Source organism: Cervus elaphus, chromosome X, assembly GCF_910594005.1.
Source record: "Cervus elaphus chromosome X, mCerEla1.1, whole genome shotgun sequence".
NCBI classification, from domain to species: domain Eukaryota; kingdom Metazoa; phylum Chordata; class Mammalia; order Artiodactyla; family Cervidae; genus Cervus; species Cervus elaphus.
Window position 1 is genome coordinate 137061491 of NC_057848.1, and position 25710 is coordinate 137087200.

The window sequence follows — 25710 nt, forward strand, 5'->3', positions numbered from 1 at the left end:
ACTAGTTCATGATGAGCAGTTCAAGTTACACAGTAACTTGGTGGTCCACAGATAAGCATTTCATCAACCAAAAGCTGATTCTGAAAAGGAGAGTAATTATCCACTAAGGAGGGCGTGGATTTGGCCACGAAGTTTTAAGGGTCAGGTCTTGCTTCATCTAGAGGGGCTTGCCAAAGACTTCACACTGCACCTCTTCCAGCCGCTGACACATGAAACACCAGTAGATCTTCTGGGTCACATGGCCCAAGTGACATATGACGGGCCCAGACATATGACGGGGTCTTCTCTTGTCCTGTGTGTGTGCATGCTCAGTTGCTCAGTCGTGTCCAGCTCTTTGCAACCCCATGGACCATAGCCCGCCAGGCTTCTCTGTCCATGAGATTTCCCAGGCAAGAATACTGGAGTGGGTTGCCATTTCCTCTTCCAGGGGATCCTCCCAACTCAGGGATTGAACCTGTGTCTCCTGTGTCTCTCTGCATTGGCAGGTGGGTTCTTTTCTACTGTGCCAACTGTCAAGCCCTCTCTTGTTCTGAGCCCCACTCAAAACCAGCATGTCTTAGGTCACATTCATACAGTATCTAACCAAAGAGGAAAATAAGAGGGATTCTTTCAACTGGGCTTTGTTTTATAAGTCTCTGAGCAAGCCCCTGGTTGGCCAGCCAGAGGCCTGTGCTGACCCCTCTAATTCCAGGGGCCTGGGGCTCAAGTTCTGTTGACCCAGTGTGATTCATGGGACCACACCTATGACTGTGATTTGGAGAGTCTGTGGTCAGCAGATCCCTCCAAAACCATACAAGGAGTTCCCCATATGATATTTTTTTCTGGGAGTTCATCATTGAGCCATTCTTAGAGTTGAAATAAGGCTCTGGAAAAGTCAGGTAGCCCTCTTCAAGGAGTCCTTTTCTCTGGAGATGTCTCTGAGCATATTTCAAAAGGATTACTCGTACCTTCTCTCTGCCAGAGCAGGAGGGGGACTTTCTTGGACCTTCACCATGAAAACCTGGTAGGGTTCCTGGACTTAAAGCCTATGGCAGTGTGGGAATCTCTGCTATGACGTCACCCCCAGCAGTTTCTCACTCCCCTATTAGTCTGCACTCAGCCCTCAGCCATTTTTCTAAATTGCCATCATGGCGTACCTACCAATGTATGACTCCAGCGTGTCTTCTGCTTCAGGTAAGCAGATCTCGGCTGTGACTGTCTGGATCTGCCTGTGTTTCTAGATGGGTGGTGATTTGCCTGAAAACTCAGTTCTTTGTTGACTCCAAGAAAACTCATGAATTTTTGTTTACCCAGCTTTCTCTTGTTGTCAGGACAGGAATGATAACTTCCAAGCCTGACCAAAGATATTAATTTCATATTTGAATATTTTTCTCAATTTTCTGTATGCGTGCTCAGTCGTTTCAGTTATGTCCGACTCTTTGTGACCCCATGGACTGCAGCCCACCAGGCTCCTCTGTCCATGGTGGTTCTCCAGACAAGAATACTGGAGTGGGTTGCCATGCCCTCCTCCTTGGGATCTTCCCGACCCAGGGATGGAAACCAGGTTGCAATGTGCCTGCAAGCCACATGGCAGGTGGGTCCTTTACCAACTGAGTCACCAGGGAAGCCTGTATAACCCCCTACTCCTACTATATAAGAGTATTCTTCTTGAATCTTTTGCTGAATACACCAAATAGTTTCTGAAACTGCCTTTCCTTTTTTTTTTTTTTTTGGTAGCTGATTATTTTCATAAATGAGATGTTTTCCTTTGAATCTTTAAGAGTAAAAATATTCCTTTTCCCTTATGCTGCAGAAATTTTCATCCCTTAGAGCTTATATTGTATCACTCTGAATATTTATTCTAGAAAGAGAAGAAATCTCTTTAAGCCAGGGGATTGTAAACAGACTGCCTGTAGCTTTTTTTGATCTTGACCTTGAGCACTCTTACGTTAACCCTCTCAGATCTAGATTTGTTAACAGATACCAGAGAGCAATAGAACCAGCCAAACTCACCCTACCCTTCTGGCATTAATTTAGCACGATTCCAATAGACTGCAGTCCCATCTCCTTGTCCTTCAAGTCTTGAGTTCTCAGAAACCTGGAGTCTAGTGTGGTCTGTAGTTTGTATAAGTACAGAATGGAAACAATTAAACCCACCATAACTGTGCTACTCAAAGTGTGGCCCTAAACCCATGCTGCTGTCTGACTTATTCCCAGTTTTCTAGGGAGTTATATTTATCGGTTTTATAAAAGCCTTGATCAATGATAGATTGGGAATTTTTAAAAATTTATTTTTTATAAGTATAGTTGATTTACAATGTTGTGTTAGTTTCAGGTGTATGGCAGAGTGACTCAGTTATACATATATATACATCCCTTTTCATGTTCTTTTTCTGTTATGGTTTATCAAGGGATATTGAATATAGTTCCCTGTGCTATACAGGACCTTGTTGTTTATTCATCCTATATATAATAGTTTGCCTCTGCTAATCCCAAACTTGGATTGAGAATTTTGGAAAAGTAGTCCTTCACCACAGCTAGTTTCCAGGTGGCTCAGTGGGTAAGGAATCCGCCTGCAATGCAGGAGACCTGGGTTTGATCCCTGGGTCAAGAAGATGCCCTAGAGAAGGGCATGGCAAGCCACTTCAGTATTCTTGCCTGGAGAATTCCATGGACAGAGGAGCCTGGTGGGCGCAGTCCATGGGTCGCAAGTAGTCGGACATGACTGAAGCGACTTAGCACGCACGCATGCACAGCTCGTCTGAGAAGCACTGTCTTAAGTCTCATCCCTCCTGAGTGTCTCCTTGACTTTGATTCCACTCCCATTTCCTAAGGTACAGTGAGACACCAATGTTCCCCTTAAGCTTCAGGTCCTTTACTCTGGAAGGATGTGGGAAGAGAAGGACTGGTTTGTGAGGGTGGGGGATAAGGAGGTGTGGGAAGACGGCAGAGGCTCACGAGGGAAGGGCCTTGACTGACATGCTCAGAAAAGCTCTCTCCTGCGGTAGGTAGGGGGCTGCCAGATTCTGCTTCAATGGCGTCTCTGAGTCTACAAGTTCAAGGAAGAAAGTGGAGGGGTGGGGAATCCTGGGACTCCTTTTCCTTCCTTCTCCACTGTGGGTCATTCTACTCTAACTCAGGGGACAAGGCTGTGCTGTTTAATCCAGCCTCCTCCACACTGCAATCAGTGGAAAGACACCTCTCCCCACCCCCGCACCCCCTGCCAGACTTTGAGGCTGTGTTCCCTTCTCCTCACCTTCGGCACTTTGCCCAGCACTCAGGAATGCTTCCGAGGATAGAACAGGCTCTGTCAGCAGCGCCCTGAGGTGCCTGGCAAGTCTGTCGTAGCCTGTAGGCAACTAAGTATGGTAGGTACTGCTGAGAAGCCACGTTTCCTGTACTCGGAGTCTGTGTGGTTGAATTTTGAGATCTCGTGTAGGGCATCATATTTATCTTTATTATCTTCTTATTTATTTATGACCATGCTGGGTCTTCCTTGCTGCACTTGGGCTTGCTCTAGTTGCAGTGAGTGAGGGCTTACTTCTCTTGCAGAGAGCAGGCTTCTCATTGCGGTGGCCTCTCTTTTTGTGGAGCACAGGCTCCAGAGCACAGACTTCAGTAGTCGTGACTCTTGGGCTTAGTTGCTCCGGGGCTTGTGGGAGCTTCCTGGACCACTAGGGAAGTCCTGTCATTATTTTTTAGTGTTCAGAGTCAATACAGCATCCTTGCTTATTAGAGATGCTTGGAACATATTTCTTACCTATCTCTGTGCCTCATGGCAACAGTGTCTTTTCCCAACTCATTAGTAGCTATGACCAGCAGGACAGGAAGAGATCAGAGCTCTGTGGCACTCCCTGGGTGACTTCTTCTCCTGTTTCCATCCATTCATGACCCTGTCTGCTTGATAGATTATGAATCTACTTAACCATCCTATTGTCTACCAAGACACTGTGAAGAGGATGGAGAATTTCTCCTATGCTTCCCTCTTCCCTCATCCCTTCTGCCAGAGAGTCCTGTATATAATAATTATAAATAATAATACTAGTTATTGTAATTATTATTATAAATCTGGTTGGAGTTTGTTCTAAAGTAGCAAAGAAAGTGGCTCTTAACAGTGTGGTATTGCTTGTCATCAGCCCGATTCAGGTGCTAGGCGAGAGCCAGGTGTTCCTTGTCCGTTCAGTAATAAAATGCATGCTGGGTTTTGTGAGCAGAGCTTGTCTCAGAGGTGATAAAGGAAAGGAAGGCCACTGGTCAGACTAACCTGGACCTGTAAATTTGGGGTACCCATAAACCTTTGCTCATGAGCCTCCAAAAGGGGTTCTCGATTGGGGCCATTTTTTGTGCTAGACAATATCTGACAGTTCCTGGAGACATGTGTTGATTGTCACAACAGAGAAAAATTGAGGGCCTGCTACTTATTCTCAGGGGCACAGAGGCCAGGAATGCAACTGCAACATCCTTCAGTACGCAGAGCAGGCACCCTTCCCAACCAAGAATGGTCCAGCCACAAATGTCAGTAGCGCTTGGGCTGAGAATCCTTGACTTAGAATTTATCCCATTCTAAAACCTGCACCACTGGAGCATGAGGGCAAGGGGATGATCCATCTGCTCAAAGGCCAGGCCACATCCCTAAAGATTCATTGGTCTGGCTGGGGTGGAGCCCAGATAGGGTATTTCCATGAAGCTCCCCTAAGGTTTCTCTCCTTGGGTGGACAGGATTGAGAACCACTCCCTGGAGAGTCTGATGAGATGGAGGCCCAGGAAGAGCCTGACCGCCCTCATTATCTTGTGATCAGAGGGTTACTGAAGGGTTGTTGGCTCCATGAGGAGGCAGAAGTGATGGAGAGAAGGCTCCCAGGCACCAGAGAGGATAATATGGAAGTTCAAGGCAGAGTCTTTTGTGAGAAATGGGAAAAGATCAAGCCATCTAGATTAAAAAAATTGAAAACCTTCTGGATGGATATTCCCAGGGCCTTTCGTCTAGCTAACAGACCAGACTGCTGAGGCAAGAAGAAAGCTGCCTTTCCACAATGAACATGGCCTCTGCCATGGTACAGGGCTCCGTGACCCCAGAGGCGGCTGGATGTTAGCACCCTTGCCCCTTCCTCCAGGACCTTTGCTCAGTGCGCATGGCACAACTGAATGCAGCAGCCCTAGTTGGAATCTGTCTTAGCTAAGATCTTCTGGCAGGAAAAGGGGCGAGGTCCCTGCCTTAGGTGTTTACAAAAAAAAAAAAAGAGAGAGAGAGAGAAAGCCTCGAAGAAGAAACCAGATCCGTCCTGCAGGCAGCCGAGAAACCCTATCCTGACGCCAACCCACAGGGTGGAGGCTCCAGGCTGATCATGGTGTCCTAGGGGTGCGAACAATCCAGGAAATGGGGAACTCTGATTCCAAGGGAACTACAACAGCTGAATTCCCAGGCTGTGGGTGAGACGGGGAACTTTCTGGGCCTTGTGCTCGCCCATCAGCCAACCTTGGAAAGAGTACCTCAAGCCTCATCCCAAACCGCAGTGCAGCCGGCACGCACCCGGGCCAACAGTTGATTCATTCCTTCGCTAAAGAGAAACCAAAAAGCCATAACACGGACGTTGGCGCCGGCGCAACCACACACCTAAGTTCTAATCTGCTCTGTCCGTAACCCTGAACCCCGGCAGGTTTCTAAGCGGTGTTTCTTTTCGGAGAGGGTGGGCATAATAACAGCAAACTTGGGGCGTGATCAGGAGGGACAAACGCGCGAACTTGGCCATAATAACCTGCCGCGGTTGTCTCTTCTCTTCGCCTGCGACTCACGCAGCTCTCTGCATAGATGACATGGTGCTAGGGGCCCGGGATCTGGGAGGGGGGTCGGGCAACCGGTGTGTGTATTTGGAGTGAAAGGGCGCAAACTGGGAAACCCAGAGATACTTTGGGATGGTTCGGTTTACTAGGACACGCCCCTGGCGCGCTCCGGCACCCCGGAGAGGGGGTGGAGGTGTCAGCCCCGCTCCAGAAGAAGAGCTGGCACAAAAGGAGGGGGTGGGTCGGAGCCCCAGCCGCGCCAGCGCTCGGGGGAGGCGGAGGAAGGAGGGTTGGCCGGGGGCGGGAGACAGGCGAGAGGAGGAGTTTTTAAGTTCGGCCTCCGCCGGCCCGCGGCGCAGTCCCTCGGTCCGGTCGATCTCCTCCCGCCCCCGGGACGCGCGCCGCGCAGCTGAGCGGAGCGCAGCGCCGGCGCGCCATGGGGAGCCCCGCACTCCGGCCCGCGCTGCTGCTGCTGTTGCCACTGCTGCTGCAAGTCCCGCCGAGCCGCGGCTTCCCAGGTAGGGCCAGGGGCGGGCTAGCCTCCCCAGCAGGGTGCCGGGGACCACCCCCATCCCCGGCTTGGCCGGAGGGTGGTGCGAGGCGCCCTTTGTTTGTGCCGACTTCGTCTTTCGCCGCCCTGGGATGGGGGGACGCGGAGCGGGGCTAGCGTCCGGGCATCGGGAAGGGAGAGCCGATTGTCAGGCGGTCGCCGGGAGCCAACGGACCCTCTGCGCCCGGAGTTCCAGGGGGTCAGTCAAACCCACGTAGGCGCTAGAGGCGACTAAGAGACGTTTGGCCGCGGGCTACTTTCTCACCCCCAGGAGTTGCCTCTCCTGCGGATGCTCGCGGCTGGGACCCAGGGGGCTGACAGCTTGTCCTGGAAGGAGCACCTACCCCCTCCCACTCGAGGTCCCAGGCCACCCTCTGGGGCTGCAGGGCACGAGTCGTAGAAGGACTCTCGTGGACGGCGCAGGCGGGGCCTCTCCCGCATCCCCCAACCCCCCCTGCTGGGGATTCCGAGAAAGTCTGCACCGCTGGGAGAGAGGTGCCAGCTGAGAGTGGTGACATGTGGCAAGCGCTTGGTTAGCACGCGGGCTCTGCTAAACAGGGGGTGGGGCTTCTGATTTCTGGAAGGCGTGGTCTGTAGCATCTAAGGGGACCCAGGTGTTTATTAGGGCTCTCCTGGTGTTGACAAAACCTTCTTTGGAAATGCAAAGAGCTTCAGGGGAGCTGGGAAACATGGATGCACCCGTGTCGCCCTGGAGAGAAGAAATCCATGGGCGCATTTTATTTAGTGTTAATGGGAAAGTGGGTGATGTGGGCTAGGGGGTCGGCACATATCTGGCTTTACTTTCAATACTGTGGGCAGTTTAAATTTGGGGTCTGAAAAGCGAACCTACAGAGCTGTGGGTGAAGGTTGGAGGGGGAGGGTTCCCAGATAGCATGCTGGGGAGATGAAGGGCTGGCTGCTAGATATTCCCTGCACATCCACTCATGAGTGAATGACTCCAACGTGTGAAGTGATAATCAGGAACTTTTGTTTCCAGCTGACTCTTGTAAGTTTTTCAGCTGTTTGGTAGCAACTGATTCAGGGCAAAGTGGAAAGGAGACTTTATCCTCTGTGCCTGGCAAGTGCCATTCCCCTGTCCCCCATGTGAATTCATCCCCCCCCCCAACCCCCCAAAGCGGGAATCAGGTTAATATGAAACTAGAGGGGAGGGAGAAGCCCACACTGGACAGGGAACACGGGGAGAAGTTGAGAAGTTAGAGGTGGCTTTTCCTGCTGAATTGGGAGGCATCTCTAAGCCGCCTGTGCATCTGGTGGAGCCTTTCTTAGTTAGCCAAGGGGCCTCTTGTCTTTTTCCATCTGACCTTCCTCCCCTCTCTCACCCTGCCCTCCACTCTCCTTCCTTCTACTCCATAGCTTGCTGCCAGAGCCCAGCCACCCACAGAGTCATGGGTTTCCAGCTTGGGCGCTCACTACTTTTGGGAACTGGCCCTGGTTGGCCCAGCTCCTCCCTCCAGCGCCAGCCTGCAGGCTGCCCCCAACTTGGCACATCCCAATGGGATCTTTCAGGAAATGTTCTCCGCTGGGGCTGATGATTCCAAAGGAGCAGATTTCAGTCCAAGCCAGAGGTTTTGGAAGTCTGGGGAGGGGAGACTCTCTAGGCCTGTGGAGCCCAAGGCAAGTCATGTCAGCCAAGTTCACCCTAAGTGCTGAGTGACAGATTTTGAAGATCATTTCAGAGGCAGTCTCTTAGCAAGTGGGCATTGTGTCTCTGGTAAGAGGCCTGGCATCAGGAATCTCTGAAAGAGGGAGATGGGAATTGAGAAGGCCCCATCAGCACTTCTCCCCCTATTGTATAACCATCTGAGATTTAATAGGGAAACTGTCAGAGAGAGAAAATCATTCCCAGTCCCACTCCTAGAAGGTCTCTGGAGTTCTTCCATCTTTGAATTTGATGCAGCTTTTCTGGCTCTCTGATTTTTGTAGCCTACCAAGATGCGGTGTCTATAAAAACCCACATGAAGTATATGGAAAGTTCACAACAAAATTGTCTATACTGGATTGTGTTTGTATGTCTGTAAGATAGGATTCTTACTCTGTTTTTGCTTTTATTGATGTGTGATTGACATATAACATTAGTTTTGGGTGTACAGCATAGTGATTTGATATTTGTACACTCTGCACAATGGTGGCCACAGTAAGTCTAGTTACCATGCATCACTGTACATAGTTACAAAAATTTTTTTTCTTGTGATGAGAACTTTTAAGATCTACTCTCAATACAATATTATTAATGATAATCATTCCCTGGTGACTCAGATAGTAAAGAATCTGCCTGCAATGCAGGAGACCCAGGTTCAATCTGGGTTGGGAAGATGCCCTGGAGGAGGGAATGGCTACCCACTCCAGTATTCTTGTCTGGAGAATTGCATGGACAGAGGAGCCTGGCAGGCTGCAGTCCATGGGGTCACAAAGACTGGGTAAGTAACACACACACATACCATGCTATACGTTTCATCCCATGACTAATTTAAAGCTGGAAGTTTATACATTTTGATCGCCTTCACCCATTGCGTCTACTCCTCACTCCCCTTCCCCTCTGGCCACCATGAATCTGTTCTATGTATCTATGAGCTTAGGTTTTGTTTCATTTTTTTAGATGCCACATATATGTGAGATCATATGGTATTTGTCTTTCTCTGCCTGACTTACTTCACTTAGCAAAATGCCCTCAAGGTCCACCCATGTTGTCACAAATGGCAGCTTGCCATTCTTTTTTTCTGGCTGGATAATGTTCCTTTGTGTGTATATACCACATCTTCTTTATCCATTCTGAGCCACCAGGGAAGCCCTTTCTCTAAATGTAAATTTATATAATTTAATTCTCATGGCAATAAACTTAGGGATGGGCTGCCCTGGTGGCTCAGACTGTAAAGAATCATCTCTGCAGGAGATGCGGGGTTCAATCCCTGGGTTGGGAAGATCCCCTGGAGAAGGAAATGACAGCCCATTCCAGTGTTCTTGCCTGGAGAAGCCCACGGACAGAGGAGCCTGATGGGCTACAGTCCATGGAGTCGAGAAAGAGTCGGATACAATTTAGCAACTGAGCACACATGGTAGTTGTATTTTTAGTTTTTTGAGGAACCTCCATGCTGTTTTCCATAGTGGCTGCACCAATTTATTTTCTCACCAATAGCACATAAGGATTCCCTTTGCTCCACATCCTTGCCAACACTTGGTTTTTCTTGTCTTTTGGAGAATAGCCATTCTGACAGGTATCTCTTTGTGGTTTTGCTTTGCATTTCCATTTTATTCTGTTTGTAATGAACTCTTAAAACCTCATTTACATCTGAGATTTTTGAGGTTCAGTGTACCTCCTTTTGCAAGCAAGGCTGAAGCTAGAGAACAAGCGCTGGGGCCACTAAGAAAGGCTCCATGAATCTGATGCCTGTTGAAAACTGGTCAAGTGTGTGGTTTCACCAGCCAGGAACACAGAGTGAGGATGGCTGAAAGCCAAACCAGACCTCACCAGCCAGAGCAGTCTTTTATTTTATTTTATTATTTTTTTTTCAGAGCAGTCTTTTAAAATGCTGCATTTGGAGATAAGTATTAGGAGCTGAACACCTGGCTCAGGGTGTACAATTAAAGTCTCATCGGGAGCGGGTTAGGCTAGAAATTTCTATTTGGGTTTAAAACTTGTAATCAGCTGATAGAATTCCTCTGCATTCAAAAGGAGAATGCTAGTGAGAAATGCCATATTTTCTGCCCTAACAGTAAACATGGATGTCACAGCCATGAGTGATTGCAGCCCTCCAGTGTGAGCCGGTGAGCCCTGAGGAAACTCAGGAAAGAAAAGAATTCCTGCCATCTTGACTGTAGCCATTCCCTACAGTGAACCCTGAGGAAACCCAGGATGGAGAACCACAGGATACTGGCCCCAGACAGCTGAGGTGCATATCAAAGGAATGATTTCAGTGAGCCCAGACTTGCATCTTCCCATAGATAGAAAAGCGCTGAATTTCTAACTTGGGTTATCTAGTTTTCTTTAATTAATGATAATCATTTGATATTCAGACTACCTGCCCTTTGGTGTTTTTTTTTTTTCATTTATTTTTATTAGTTGGAGGCTAATTACTTTACAATATTATAGTGGGTTTTGTCATACATTGACATGAATCAGCCATGGAGTTACATGTATTTCCCATCCTGATCCTTTGGTGTTTTTAATATTTATTTTCGTTTATTTATATGCCCCGTGAGAACTCTTAGTTGCAGCATGCAGGATCATAGTTCCCCTACCAGGGATGGAACCTGAGCCACCTGCTCAGGTTGGGAGCACGGAATCTTAGCCGCTGGACCGCCTGGGAAGTCCCTGCCTGCTCTTTGTTGCAAAACTTCTACATAACCTGGCTCCTCCCCTCACCTCCTCAGAGCAGTTCTCTCAGGGTTACTGGAGATGCTGTCTCCCAGATTGAAGTCCTAAAAATTCCCACCGAATAAAACATAACTCTCAGGTAGTGAATACTTTTTAAGTCGACTCTGGGAAAAGCAGGGCCTTTTCATCTGGCATTTTCTTATTGATAACACTGTCAGTACAGTATCCTGCTGCTGTTGTTGTTTAGTCGCTAAGTCATGTCCGACTCTTTTGCACCTCCATGAACTGTAGCCCACCAGGCTCCTTTGTCTATGGAATTCTCCAGGCAAGGATGTTGGAGTGGGTTGCCATTTCCTTCTCCAGGGGGATCTTCCCGACCCAGGGACCGAACCCGTCTCCTGCATTGTAGGCGGATTCTTTACCACTGAACCACTGGGGAAGCCCATGTCCAATTCTTGAGACCTCATGGCTTTTTTGTCCATGGAGTTCTCCAGGCAAGAATACTGGAGTGAGTTGCCATTCCTTTCTCCAGATCCTGCTATTACTGCTACTCGTTTCGTAGATTTGTGAGCTGAAAGAGACACCAGAAGCCATCACTAAAGCACCGTCTTCAAACCTTCCTCACACAGAGACTGAAATATTGCCCTTCGCTTTGCAGTGATTTCTAGAACATTCTCATAACAACTCATCCTACTCTCTTTGGCCAGATACAGCTCTTTTAAATACAATTTTGCTTCATTTTACTTCTAATTTTTAAAATTGAAGTAACTATCACTTGTTTTGATCACATTGCTCTCTTACTCAAAAAGCTAGAGCAGCTGCTCGCTGTCCTCTTAAATTAGCTAGAAAGTTCTCTGCTGTTGACAGGGGACTCTACAGTTTGCCCACAGCTGAATTTTCCAGTCCTTCTCTCCTGGCTTCCTTCCTAAAATCCAGCCAAAGTTGACTGTCTGCTTTTATAGACCTGGAGTCCCATGTTCCCTCTTGTTCGTTATTTCCCTGAAGCCTCCATTTGTCGAAATTCTGTCCATCTTCCAGCAACACTCCCACTAGGATGAAACTTTTCCTTGATCCTTTGATAAGGAAGCTCCTGCCTTCCTGTAAACACCCGCAGTGTTTCCTATATCTTGTGGTATTTATCATATGTGCCATACATTACAATGAACTATGCATTCCTTTACGCTTCTCCTAGATTCTGAGGCTGTGAAAGCAGGGTGCTACTCTGTCTTAGTGCTCTGTATTTCCCATGGAGCCTAGCCACGACCTTGGAAACCAACAGGATATATTTGTGCTTATTGAGTTAATGTGTGCTTGCGTGCTAAGTCGTTTCAGTCGTGTCTGACTGTGCAACCCCATGGACTGTAGCACACCAGGCTCCTATGTCCATGGGATTCTCCAGGCAAGAATATGGAGTGCGTTGCCGTGCCCTCCTCCAGGGGATCTTCCCAAGCCAGGGATCAAACCTGTGTCTCTTACGTCTCTTGCACTGGCAGATGGGTTCTTTGCCACCTGATAGTTTTCCTGCAATTCGAGTGATGAACTACTGGCCAGAGGAGCTAAAAGAAACATGTGGGCAAACAGTACATGTGCCACTGCTAACCTCCATACATAGAGATGATGCCTTGCTGGCTGTAGAGGTTGGCTTTTTTAAATCCGTGAACACCCTCCTTTTGAGCAAAAACCTTCTCTGTTGGGGGTTGTAAGACGAGACACTTACTGCAGCCACAGGCTGGAGTTTGCATTTATTATTTTTGTTGGCCACTTTGCTACAGTCCCTTCCAAAGTGGTTGAATGGTTTCCTTAGTTAACGCAAATGTGTGTGCTGCATCAATTCCCCTTTCAGAGAATGCAACTCAAATGAGTAATTGAAAGTGAAGACTGAAGTGAGTTTCAAGAGCAGAAGGTTCACTTGCCAGGTTGTACCGTAGTCTGAAATTGTAGCAGCCAAGTTATGAACAATACCCAGGTTAAAGATTCATTTCGAAAACAGCAGTGTGAAGAATCACGTCACTGGAGTTCCAGTTCATAGAGAACTTCTCAAGCCAGCCCCCTCAGTTCTTTTTTTCATTTTTTAATTTTTATTGGCATATAGTTGATTTTCCATGTTGTGTTAGCCCTCAGTTCTTGACTCTGTCATTTCTTGACTGTCAGCTTTTATGGGCCATTGTTTCTGGGGTCTTTTAAGCCTGGCTCTTTCTCTTGGATGTTTGAATTCTGCCTTCTTCTCATGGAACCTGGGCTCTACTCAAGAGACTTTGCTTTTAAAGTGGACATAGAAGGATGGAATGCTAGGATACCAGGATGGAGAAGATGGGGAATTCCTTCTGTCAGTAGCTCTCTGTCTTATGGTGAAATAGATACCAAGTTATCTAAGGTGGTAACTGTTAGAACATAGATGGGAACACAGAGAGGAGCCATGTAGGAACCCTGGACCTGGGGATTAAAGAGTGATGTTGAGTGATGCTGATGCCAATAGTGTTGACCCTACAGGCCCAAGGAAGGTTAACATAGGATGTCTCTGGGCTTCCTTCTCTAACAACATTTTGAAATTGGAAACAAAAATCTATGTGAGTGATCTTTTTCGGGGGAGAAGGCCCTATTCTAAATCAAAACCACAACTTACTAGATAGCTTTGTGAATTCTATATAAGTATGTGCACTTAATGGGCACAGAAGTCAACAGAGAAAGGAAGATGAAATTGCCAGAGTAGGGAAACTTTGAACCAATGATCGGGTAGCCTCTTGGGTTATAACCAGTGGTACAATTTCCCATTCTCCTCATTTAAAAATTGACACTAAACAAAACAGTCATAATCCTAGGTTGTAATTACCTTCAGGCCTGGGCTGGCAACTTACTGTAGCCCTCACTTAACACAGTATCTGGGACTTGGGGCAGAATCTTTTCGTGGCTGTGGATTGATTGAACGATTGAGGTAACTGTGACAGGGAATCAACACATTCTATTTCAAATATCCCTGCAGGATTTAAGCAAAATTTCTAAGCTGCTAATCCTCAAAGAAAAAGAAATTCAAGATAGCAGAGGCAATTTGCAGGACTGAACCAAAAATCCATTTGGACAGGCAACATGTAGGGGCATAGTTAATTGCTGAGGCTCTTGCATCTCAAATCACCTTAGGACACGAGGAGACAGAAACACCAGGGAATTTGCAGGGAGGGAGCAGGGTTCTTCAGATAAAAGATTTAAGGATAAACCTTGTTGGAGATGATAATTGGTTGCACCTGGGTCTTATGGGCTCACAGCGCACTCTGGCCTCAGAAACTTCTGGAGCTGTCATTCCTGAGGTGAGTGATTCACGGCCCCGTAATCCTTAGCTCATACTTCATGCCTCTTGATGCATTGTTCTCCAGGGAGAAGATAAATGGGTTTGGACGTAGTGCCCTGGATTATCCCAAAGGTTTGGGGTTGTGAATTGAGTGTATTGGTTTTAAAACTTTTTTTTTTTTAATGAGTAATAGTCTTACAGATCCAAACATAGAATTTGGGGGTAGACTTTCAGCCTTGGCTTTGAAAGATCCTTGCCCTGTTGCTTTTGCCCTCCTCTGACAGTGACCTGTTTGGTGACAGGGCCCACGCTGATTCCTCTGTTATCACTCACTGGCTCTTGGCGGCATCTGCCCAGTTATGTCGGATGAGCCTCTCTATCTGTTCTGTAGCCAGCACAGCCTGGACCCTCTTCTGGAGGCCTCTGGCCTGATGCTGGCTGTGTGGGTGGCTGGGCTAATGACCCTGCCAGCTCCAGGGATTCAAGAATGTTCAAAAACGCTGGTTAAATGAGGGCCACGGGGCAAGTGAGAATTGAGCCGAGTGTTGGCAGGCCCCTGGTGGAGTGGTGAGGAAGTGGTGGCCTGGCCACATCCCCCATCTTCTGAGACTCTGCCTCCAGGGTGGCCACTCTGTAGAGGGACTCTGACAGACTTGTTGCCACTGACTCAGCATTTGTCAGACAAGGGCTCCAGTTCCTTTAAACATCCAGTGTTGAAATCCTGTCTCCACTTTGAGTCTAACTCAACTTTCCAAAGTAGTAGAATCGGTCTCACCAGGAACTACTCATGGACTCTATGCCCACAGCCACGTGAGCAGGCCTTGGAGTCTTGTTCGTTCTGTGTCCTCGTGGCTGACCAGGGAACCTGGTCCTTGGTGGGGGTGGGGGGTTGTCTCAGTAGGGCTCATCTACTGATTGGGTGTCTCGAGCTCTGTCTAGAGGCTCAGGAGTTTCTCACCCACATCCAGGTTCCCTGCACGGGCCACTTGATTCATGTGGCACCTCAGCCTGAGAGGGCGCCTGAGACAGAACTCCCCATGTCTTAGTGATGATCCTCTAAAGTTCAGCGAGGGGAAGGAATTTGTCTGGAGTCACACAGGAAGTGAGAAGCAGAGCTGGCCTTAGAACTCAATCTAGTGACTCCAGGATTCCCTTTCCTCCATGGGCAGGAACTTAATTCAGTTTTTGAATGGCCGCCACATGTTAGGCACTGGCCCAGCACCAGGGATTGGCAGGCAGGGATCAGTGGTGCCCCGGGCACTCCCAGAGCCCTACCTTCATGTATTTCTGCATGGTTGTTTGTATCAACACTTGGCTGCAATCTGAGACTCTCACACCTAAGGCTGCTTGGGTGTTGCTCAAGGGTTCTGAGAAGTTGCTGCCCTAAAGCTGGTCCTTGCCCATGCTTGTCGAGGTCTCGAAGGCTCCCTCTCTCTGCCACTTGCCTTGAGCTCCCCAACTGACAGGTCATGATATTTTTTTAACAGCTTTCTTGTGATGTAATTCACATACCACATCATTTACCTGTGTAAACCAATTCAGTGATTTGTATTCAAAGTTGTGTATCCATCACAATTTTAGAACATTTCATTACCCCTAAAAGAAACCCCACACCCCTTAACCATCACTTCCTACCCTCTTCCCCACAGCTCTAGGCAACCACTGAAGTATTTTCTGTCTCTATATATTTTTCTCTTGTCAACATTCTATACAAATGGAATCACACAATATTTGTTCTTTTGTGTCTGACTTCTTTGGCTTAGCATAATATTTTTCAGGCCTCATCCATTTTGGAGCAGGTATCAGCTCTTGACTCCTGTTTATGGCTGAATTATATTCCATTGTATGGATAGACCATATTTTATCCATTCATCAGTTGATAGACATTTGAGCTGTTTCTACTTTTTGATTATTATGAGAAATGCTGCAGTGAATATTCATGTACAGACATATGTGTTCATTTCTCTTAAGTAGATCCCTAGGAGTGGAATGGCAGGGTCATATGGCAACTCATTTAACCATTTGAGGACCTACCAGACTGTTTTTCCCAAGGGGACTGTACCCTTTTACACACCCATCAGCAGTGTGTAATGGTCCTGACTTCTCTGCATTTTCACCAACTCTTGAGATTATAGTCTTTTTGGTTGAGTGATATCATTATAGCTCAGTTCATGAATAGCATCCACTCAAGGGTTGAGTGACAAAGCAGTGTCTGTGCTGTCAACTGGCAGCATCTTGGCAAGAGTCACCTAAGGGTGCTTGCCACTCTCTGCTGGCTGTAGGGCATTGCATAGTCCATAAGTTACCTTTGGGCAGGTTAGAAAAAGATGCCCTGTCTAGGCACAAGTTGGCACAGAGCTTGATCAGGAGATAGATTTTGCGCTAAGTAAGAAAAGGATAGAGGCAGGCCCAGGACTCAAGACTTAAAGAGTGCAAGGTGGGAATTTCATGGCCGTCCAGTAGTTAAGATTCTGGGCTTTCATTACCAAGGGTGCAAGTTGGATCACTGGTTGGGGAACTAAGATCCCACAAACCACGTGGTGCAGCCATAAAATAAATAAATAAATGAAATAAATCTCATACAAAAATAAAGAATGGAGAGCAGCACAGTTTGAGACCCCACCTGGTCTTTGGTCTGGTGTGAAGGTGGGTGCTGTGATGTAGACAACTTCCTGAATGCCCATATATGCAGCAGTCCTGGGTGTCAGTAGCTCAGCTCCAGGTGGGACAAGCTGTGGGCCCTATGTACTTTGACAACTTGCATCTATTAAAAAGGCAAACTCACAGAGAAAGCGAGTCAGAAGCTCAGGCCCCACCCGAGACCTATTAAATCTGCATGTGCATTTCAACAAGAGCCCTCTGAGGATTCTTCTACACAGTGAAGTTTGAGAAGGCCGGGTCTGCTGGGTGAGTTCAGTCCTTGACCAGGACAGGGTGGCGGGTCTGTTTCTAAGGGCTGCATAGTAACACTCTTCTCCTCCTCGTCCCCCTTCTCTCCTGGGCTTGGCCTTTCTCATGGTCTCCTCTAACTTCTTTCCCTAAGTCCCCGACATTCCTGAGATAAGCATGTGTAGCCTTTCCTTGGCTGCTCCCACTTCTAACTTCAAAACAAACCCGAACCTTTGGGCGGTGGGGGGGGGGGCCCTCAACTGCATCTCCTTTGAAGTCCTCCTGCATGGAGCACAGCTCCCATCTGGCCTGATTGCCAGCCGCGGCAGAGCACATATGGGGTGATGGCTATCAGGGTGTTTGTCTGTCTTTGCCCTGCAGCCCAGCTGCAGCTTAGAAATAACTTCAGCTCTTGAAGAAAGGCTGGCTACATGAGTCTGATTAGGACGGCTCTGCCTCCCTGGCAAGACCTTGTCCTGGGATTGAGAATTTCTGCAGCTGATCCACTCTTAAAGACACGGGGGCTCCACATCTTTGTGCCAGAGATGGATGGCACTGGGCTTCGGTAGCAGGCAGCCCCTTGGAGGGTGGGAGAGATTGACACCAGTGGGGAAGACAGGAGAGCACACCCCACCCCTCACACTCCCCAAAGCCCCCAAGCTGGGCAAGTCAGGAAGACTGACTTTTAGTGAGCAGCACTAAAAGGGTTTCAGGGCTCTGAGTGGGTAAGTGGTTCCCAGCCCAGCAGTGGTATTTGGACAGGCTAGGTTGGTGTGACCGGGGGCAGTCTGATGAAATGAGGTTTCCCTGACCCCCTACGTCTGCGGGTTCTGCTCTGTCAGATCCGGAGTGGGGACCTAGGACAGGCGTCTGCAAACTCTTAGGTTGGCCAAAAAGTTCATTCAGGGTTTTCTGTAACAGCGTGTGACAATCCCAAATGAACTTTTTGGCCAACCCGATAAATCTGGGCAGGCCAAACAGCATGTCCCACCCCAACTCCCCTCCCCTGGTTTTGTAGGACCAGGGAGCTAAGAATGGTGGTTATATTTTCAAGTGATTGAAAAAAATCAGAAGGAGAAGACTAGTTTGTAACACGTGACATTTATATGAAATTCAACTATCAGTCTATCAGTGTCACTGGAACCCGGCCACACTCATTTGTTTGGGTGTTGTCTGTGGCTACTTGGTGATAAGTGGTAGGGTGGAGTATCTGTGACAGAGACCATATGGCCCACAAAGCTGTAATTATTATTCTCTGGCTCTTTACAGAAAAACTTTGCCAACCCCTCAACTAGGGTCTTGGTACTCAGAATCTAGCCTGAGACCTCCCTGGCCTGGAGCTCTATAGAAGCCTAGCAATTACACCTGTGAAGTCAGAGCCTCCCTGTAACAAGATCCCTTGGTGTTGGGGGCTTCTGCTCCTTTACCATGAGGCTCAGCTCAGGACTCATCTTGGTCTTAGTTAGGGGATCTTTTAAGCCATGTAGGCTAGCATGCTGTAACTAGCCCTGTACACACTTAAAAAACTATTTATTTATTTATTTTTGGCTGTGTTGGGTCTTCGTTGCTGTTGTGCAGGCTTTCTCTAGTTGCGATCGGTGGGTATTGTCTGGTTTCAGTGCACGGGCTTCGTAGTTGTGGCGCACAGGCTTAGTTGCCCGGCGGCATGGGAGATCTTCCCAGAGCAGGTATGGAACCCGTGTCCCCTGCACTGGCAGGCAGATTCTTAACCACTGGACCACCAGGGAAGCCCACCCTGTACCCATTTATCTGATGGATAATGGCTGTCTCGTTCTCTTTGTGGGAGGCTTGGTAACCTCCTGTTGGTCTCCACAAACTAGGGCCCTGTTATATTCTCCACCAGTTCTTAAGGCCTGGTGTCCTGATCCAAAGCTGGAGGCAGACTGGCCTTGGCTGCCTCCTGACAGACTTCCTGGATGCTGTGAGCATTTCTGGACCATGGGCTCGGGGCTGTCCAGACTGCCTGCCCTGCCAGGATCCTGCCTCAGGGTGTGGCCCGAAGCCCTTTGCTACCCCTTACCCAGCTCACTGCCAAGGCCTTGATTTGGACATCTGTCTTTTTCGGTGGCTCTTCCCTCTGGAGCCTGTGATCTTTCTGCTGGTCAGGACCATCCCCAGTAGAAATTTTCCCAAAGTGGCTTCTTCGAAGCACTGCTTTCCAGAGAGATTCATACGTATTGTCTGGAGTGCCTTTTAAACAAGTTCTGTAGGTTTCTTTAGTGGGCTTTCCTGGTGACTCAGTGGTGAAAAATCTGCCTCCCAAGCAGGAGACTTGGGTTTGAGCCCTGGGTCAGGAAGATCCCCTGGAGAAAGAAATGGCAACCCACTCCACTATTCTTGCCTGGAAAATCCCATAGACAGAGGAGCCTGGCAGGCTACAGTCCATGGGGTCACAGAGTTAGACACAACAACTGAAGAACAACAACAACAAAAGTTTCTTTACTGCTGGACTACTCGGGGTCATGATATGCTACTGTAATTGCTCCCCTATGGGAGAGACAAACAGTGAGGACCACCGAATCTCAAGTTGTGTTCCCCAGACCACCAGTAGCAGCAGCACCTGCGAACTTACTAGACGCTTAAATTCTCAGGCCCCATCCCAGAACTGTTGAATCAGAAGCTGGATGTAGGGGAAGGTGGGCCCAGCAACCTTGTTGTAACAACCCTCCAGGTGCTTCTGATGCTCACTTAGGTGTGAGAACCAGTTGTGTGGACATTTCCAAGTTATTTTCTCACAGCATCTCAATAGACCGCATGCTAAATCGCTTCAGTCGTGTCCAACTCTTTGCAACCCCACAAACTGTAGCCCGCCAGGCTCCTCTGTCCATAGGATTTCCCAGGCAAGAATACTGGAGTAGGTTGCCATGGCCGCCTCCAGGGGATCTTCCCGACTCAGGGATTGAATCCATGCCCCTTACAGCTCCTGCATTGGTAGGTGGATCCTTTACCACTAGCACCACCTGGGAAGCCCCTCTCAATAGACTAGTGTTTCTATTCGTTGTTTTTCAAGGAAAATGTGTTTTGGGTTTCAGGACAGGACCTTTGGGAAGATGGCATTGAATTGCCTGAAGCATTTACTGGTGACAGTGACCACTTCAAGCTCAAGGGGAAAAGGAAAAACACCTTTGGGTAACACCATCTGCCTCACATCTGGCATGCTAGGCAGCTGTGTGCATACTTGAGAAGTTTCCTCCAGCTGAAGGCCACCAGTGTTTGGTTGTTGCAAATGTGTTCTTTGAAATGTTTTTGTGTGTTAAAATGTGAAGAAAGCTGGGGACAGCCTTTGGGATATATCTCTCTCCTCCTCTAAACATTGTCTGCTTTCAGAATATTCTTCTTCTTCTGCAGAATTTCCTCATGCAAATCCCAAACCAGCCAGTCAGGTCCAAGTGGCTTTTGCTGGTGCCCTTGTCCACAGTGAGTGGCCCTCTTTCTGTCCGTAAAAAGCCTCAGGAAGCTTTCAGATCTGAAGAGATGTCTCTTAGTCCAGGGCAGCTGTGCATTCCTTCTCAAGGCTCAGCTCTCCCCTTCTTGTTCTAGAACTTTCTCCTTTGCTGTCAGGGTTAGTGGTGTCACAACCTTGGGCCTTCAGGTGAACACTGTTCATTCTTTGCTGTCAGAGAGTTTGTAAATGTTGTGTTGTCACTTAAGTTTGAAAATCGCAGTGACAGTGAGGCTTGAGGGTGAGGTGAGAGGAATCTCCGAGTCCTCTTGCCCAAGTCTTGGCTGTGTCTTTGTTTAAAATGAGGTGAGGCCTCAGGACCTCATTAGCTGATGTGGATGGGCGGGTTCTTGATGTGGATTTGCCTTCTGAACAGAATTGTGAAGAAATAGAATCACCTCATTTGCCTGGAGACAGAGGCGATTTGATGGCCGCCTGAGGTGAATCTGGAGCAAGGGAGAACTTGAATCCACCTCAGAGTCTCCCTCAGTCACTACCTTTATCTGGAACCGTCTGCTGAAGGGCTTGCTGCAGCCTCCCTCCTTTCTTGGATTTTCCCTGTGTTGACCTCTGTGGAGAACAGTTGAGCCTTTGGAAGACCATAGGCTGTTGCTGTTGTTCCACTGTCTGGTTTTACTTTATAGGCCAGACCTTTTTTGGTTCTGTCTGTGTTGTGTGCCAACAGGGCTTCAGGAATGCCCTTGGTGGGAACTGGGGCTGGCATTTGTGGAGGGCCTCTGCTTTGTGCTAATCTCTTCAGAGTTAAGTGCCTGTCTTTTTCTTGTCTTGCCTCTTTCCCAGCTTTAGGCAATGGGTCAAAAATTAAACAATAGAAGGAGACTTAACTGGAAAAAAAGATATTTTTCCCTTGGATGAGAGTAATGCCTTCATTTATAAAGTTATCCTTTTAACTTCTTTTTGTTAGCTGTGAGAATATGGTCACAATTAAAATCGCACAAGCCACATGCTGTCTTAATTGTCTCTGCTAATTCAAGGCAGAGTGCCTGGGGACCCCAGATACCATCAACTCTCCTAAAGTTGCCCTTTGGGAGTCTTGTACAAAAGAGTTTGAATGGAGGATGGAGCATTCTCTCAGATGAAGAGCTGTAGAAGCAAGGCCATCTCTGAGGTCTCGTGCCTGGCAGGAGTCATGGTCTGTATACAGATCTGATACATTTTTATTACCAGCTCCCCATGTTACCACTATTATTATTATTTTTTCTATGATGAAATAAAGTTGAAGAGCAGCCTTAATGGGGAAAGAAATTACATAAAGCTGAGGTTTGGGTGTAAGAGAGGAAAGAAAGGTCCTTAGTAGGATGGAGCCACAGTTGCCCAGCAAGCGGTCCATTTATTGCATTTCCTCCCTACCCTCTCTTCCCCAGTCCATCATTACAATTATGCCTTCTGGGAGGCCTCCCAAATGAACCACCTGCACCTTACCTTAGAGTCTTCTGGGGACATTCACATGAATAATGGCTCAGCTGGAACTTAACCTGAGATTCAGAGTTCTTTCTACTGGTGAATTTATTCCTGCCAAATAGAGCTGTCTAGCTTAGAAAGTGAACTGTAATTCACACTTTTAGGAGGAAGCTTGAGGAGTGTTTCAGCTAGCTATTGCTGTGTAAGAAACCATCCTAAAACTTACTGGCTTAAAAGAGCAACCGCCATTTATTTGCTCCTGCTTCTGCAATGTGGACAGGGCTCAGTGGGAATGGCTCAGCTCTGCTCAACATGGTGTTGGCTGCGGCAGCTCCTAGGGGGCTGGTGAATCCAAGATGGCTTCCCTCCCATGTCTTGCACTTCATCTGGGATGGTGGGGCCTCTCTACCTCTTTGCAGTCTCCTATTCTCTATATTCTTTCTCTTTGCCTCATGTTGTCTTTCTACCCAGCAGAGTAAATGTACTTTTGAACATGTAGATGGTTTCCCAGGGGATGAAAGTCAAAGCTGTCAGGGCACTGAAGGCCTAGGCATATCACTTCTGTCGCATTCTATCCATCAGAGCAAATTGCAAAGCAAGCATACTTTGAGGGTGGTGGTGGTAGTAGATGGACTCCACCTCTTAAGATGGCAAGAGTGGTATACATGTGCAGGGTGGGAGGAATTGTTGCTGGCCAACTATACAAGCAATCCACTGTAGGGCTGGTCTGGAAGAGCATATTGGAAATGTGAGCTTAATTTCCTAGGATGTTTGCTGGGTGCATTTCTGATTAAATGCTAGACTCCAGGTTAGCTATATAAATGTGTTAGACTGTTTAGCTACAGAAGGTGGCAAGCCCAGATTCACTGCAATCCATAGAAATGAGTAAATCTGTAGTCCTGGGAAAGTCCAAGGTTTTCCCCAATGCTGACTGGTACTAGAATCGTTTCTGTTGTTTATTCCCTAGTACTTCTCTCTTACTTTCATTAAAGGCAGATTTTATTACAAAAAAAGTAACTCAAAATAAATCATAGACTTAAATATAAAAACTGTGTGGGTGTGTTCACTTAGTCATGTCCGACTCTGCAACGCCATGGACTGTAGCCTGTCAGACTTCTTTGTCCCTGGGATTTCTCAGGCAAGAATACTGGAGTGGGTGGCCATTCCCTTCTCCAGGGGATCTTCACGACCCAGGGATCAAACCTGAGTCTCCTGTGTCTCATGCATTGACAAGCAGATTCTTTGCCACTGAGCCATTTGGGAAGGCCACATATAAAACCTACAACTGTAAAACTTCATGATGATAATATGAGAGGAAATCTTTGTGAGCTTCAGTTATACAAAGCTTTCTTAGTTATGACACCAAAAGCATAATCTATAAAATTGAAAAAAAAAGTATTTCATCCAGATTTAAAACTTCTGTTCTTTGAAAGACACAGTTAAGAGAATGAAAAGACAAGCCACAGACTGGAGAACATACTTGCAAAAGATGTAGCCGATAAAGAATTTTTATCCAGAATATATAAAGAGTTCTCTAAATTAAATAATAACAAGTAACCCAATTTAAAGAGTGGGCAAAATATTTTAACAGACACTTCAGCAAAGAAAGTATGTGAAAAGATGCTTAACATCTTTATCCACCTACTAGCTGGATGAACTTGAACAGCATGGTTTTTGCTTGCTTCTGCCAACTGTGAACAATGCCACCTGCTCTCCTACGGAAGTAATCTGTGATGTACTGTGCATATATAAGTTATGGTTATAACTCCCAAAAAACAACTTGCTCACATTCTCTTCCTTGTAGAGGGCTGACTAGCTATTTTCTCTCTCTCCCTCACTGGACTTTATGTGACAGACACCCACAAATTGCTGGCCATGACTGTTAGGTAACCACTAGCCACTAGCAATTTGAGACAGGTCATTTACTGTAAGTCAAGTGGACGTGGGTGTCTCCCACCATGCTTTTCCAAGCCAGCCTGGTTTTTAGGTCTCCCTAAAAAATCTCTCAATGCCTACTTTTTCTGCCCTCAAGTGTCCTTATGTCCTTTCATTTCAAGGAACTTGCATCATTTGTGCCCAATAACAAAGGGCTTTAGTTGTTCCTTGGTACTATCAATACCTAAGAGATTTGCTTTGACCTTAAGTTTTTCTTTGAATTCATTTGTAATCTGAAATGGATTATTTTATATTTTCATGTTATTTTTTTCTCCATGACCTAATGTTAAATGCTGAATGCTTAGTAAGGACACTTATTACATGAGGAGTAAGTGACAGAATATTTTTTTCATCTAGTTTCTAAATTTGGATAAAGAAGCTAGGAAGAACAGCTGCAATAACCCAAGTAATTTTTTATTTCCATGAATCCCAAAGGCCCGCTTCATGTATTTAACATTCCTGAAATCCCTAATATTAAAAAAAAGTGAATAATGGTTGTTCTTAAAAAAAAATAACAGCTTTATTGAGGTATAGGTGCATTAGGTGCATGCTCAGTTATGTCTGACTCTTTGCAAGCCCATGGATTGTAGCCCACCATGCTCCTCTGTCCATGGGATTTCCCAGGCAAGAATACTGGAGTGGGTTGCCATGTCCTTCTCCAAGGGATCTCTCCAACTCAGGGACTGAGCCCGTGTCTCTGGCGTTTCCCGCATTGGCAGGCAGGTTCTTTACCACTGCACCTCCTGGGAGGTCCATTTTTTGAGGTATACTTGGCATATAATAAACTCTATTGAATTTCCTTTGCACTTTTTAAAATAATTAATTGGCAGGTTTTTTGCTGATCTGTTTTCTTCTTTATTCTGGTCCATTGATCTTTGTGCCTATTCCTTCAATAACGTCATGTTATTTTGATTATTGTAGCTTTGTAAATAGTCTTAAAATGGGTAGTGTGCTTCTTCCAGATTTATTCTTCTTTTTCAAAATTGTTATGGTTATACATTCCATATAAACTTTAGAATAAGCTTGCCTCCATCGACCTAAAAAGCTTGCTGGAATTCTGATTGGAATTATGTTAAATCTATTAATCAATTTGGGGTGAATTGGCATCCTTACCATTTTGATCTTCTAATCCACCAACAGAATTATCTTTCCATTCATATAGATCCTATTTTATTTCTTTAATTAGAATTTTGAGGTTTTCTGCATACAGATCTGGTACTTTTTTAATTTAAGATTTATACAGTCATCCCTTGGTATCTGTGTGAGATTAGTTTCTAGGACCTGCTGTTGATACCAAAATCCACAGATGCTCAGGTCCTATAGTATGCCCTCCATATTTGCAGAATCTATATCCATGGATTCGACCAACCACAAATCAGAAACAGAGTACATGAGATGGAGTTGGTTGAATCAGACAATGCAGAACCTGCAGGTGGAGAGGGCTGACCATATATTTATTGAAAAAAAAATCTGCATAAGTGGACCTGCACAGTTCAAACTGTGAACCATGTTGTTTAAAGGTTAACTATACTTAAGTATTTTGTTTTCTGGAGCTATTTTAGAACTGGTTATTTTTTTAAATTCATTTTCTAACTTTTTTTCGACAAATGTTTTTTCTGTGTCAATTATATGATCATGTGAATTTTCTTCTTTAGTCTGTTAATGTGGTAGATTACATTGTTTGTTCGTTTTTTTGATTGATTTTTAAAAATATTTAGCCAGCCTTACATTCCCAGTATATATGTCACTTGATACTGGTATATTATTCTTTTTATGTATTGCTGAGTTTTGTCTGTTAATATCACTTTGGGGACTTTTGCATCTATGCTGATGACAGATATTGTCCTGTAGTTTTATTTTCTTGTGATTTCCTTGTCTGGTTTTGGCATCAGCTTAATGCTGGCCTCGTAAAATCTATTTGGACATGTTTTCTCCTCATCTACTTTTTGGAATAGATTCCATAGAATTGATATTATTTCTTCTATAAATATTTAGTAGAATTCACCAGCAAAATCATCTGGACCTAGAAACTTTAACTACAAATTTAATTTCTTTAATATCTTGGAGACTATTCA

The 25710-nt window shown here is 46.4% G+C and overlaps 1 protein-coding gene across 2 annotated transcripts in view; it reads left to right on the top strand.

The window, feature by feature from the left end:
- Positions 1–6048: 6048 nt before the first annotated feature.
- Positions 6049–25710, top strand: part of SRPX (sushi repeat containing protein X-linked) — a 140625-nt gene continuing 120963 nt past the window's right edge. For both annotated transcript variants that reach the window (XM_043895561.1, XM_043895562.1), the window contains exon 1: positions 6049–6278. In XM_043895561.1, coding sequence (XP_043751496.1) covers positions 6197–6278 — 82 coding nt within the window. In that variant the 5' untranslated portion in view covers positions 6049–6196. The remainder of the gene's footprint in view (positions 6279–25710) is intronic.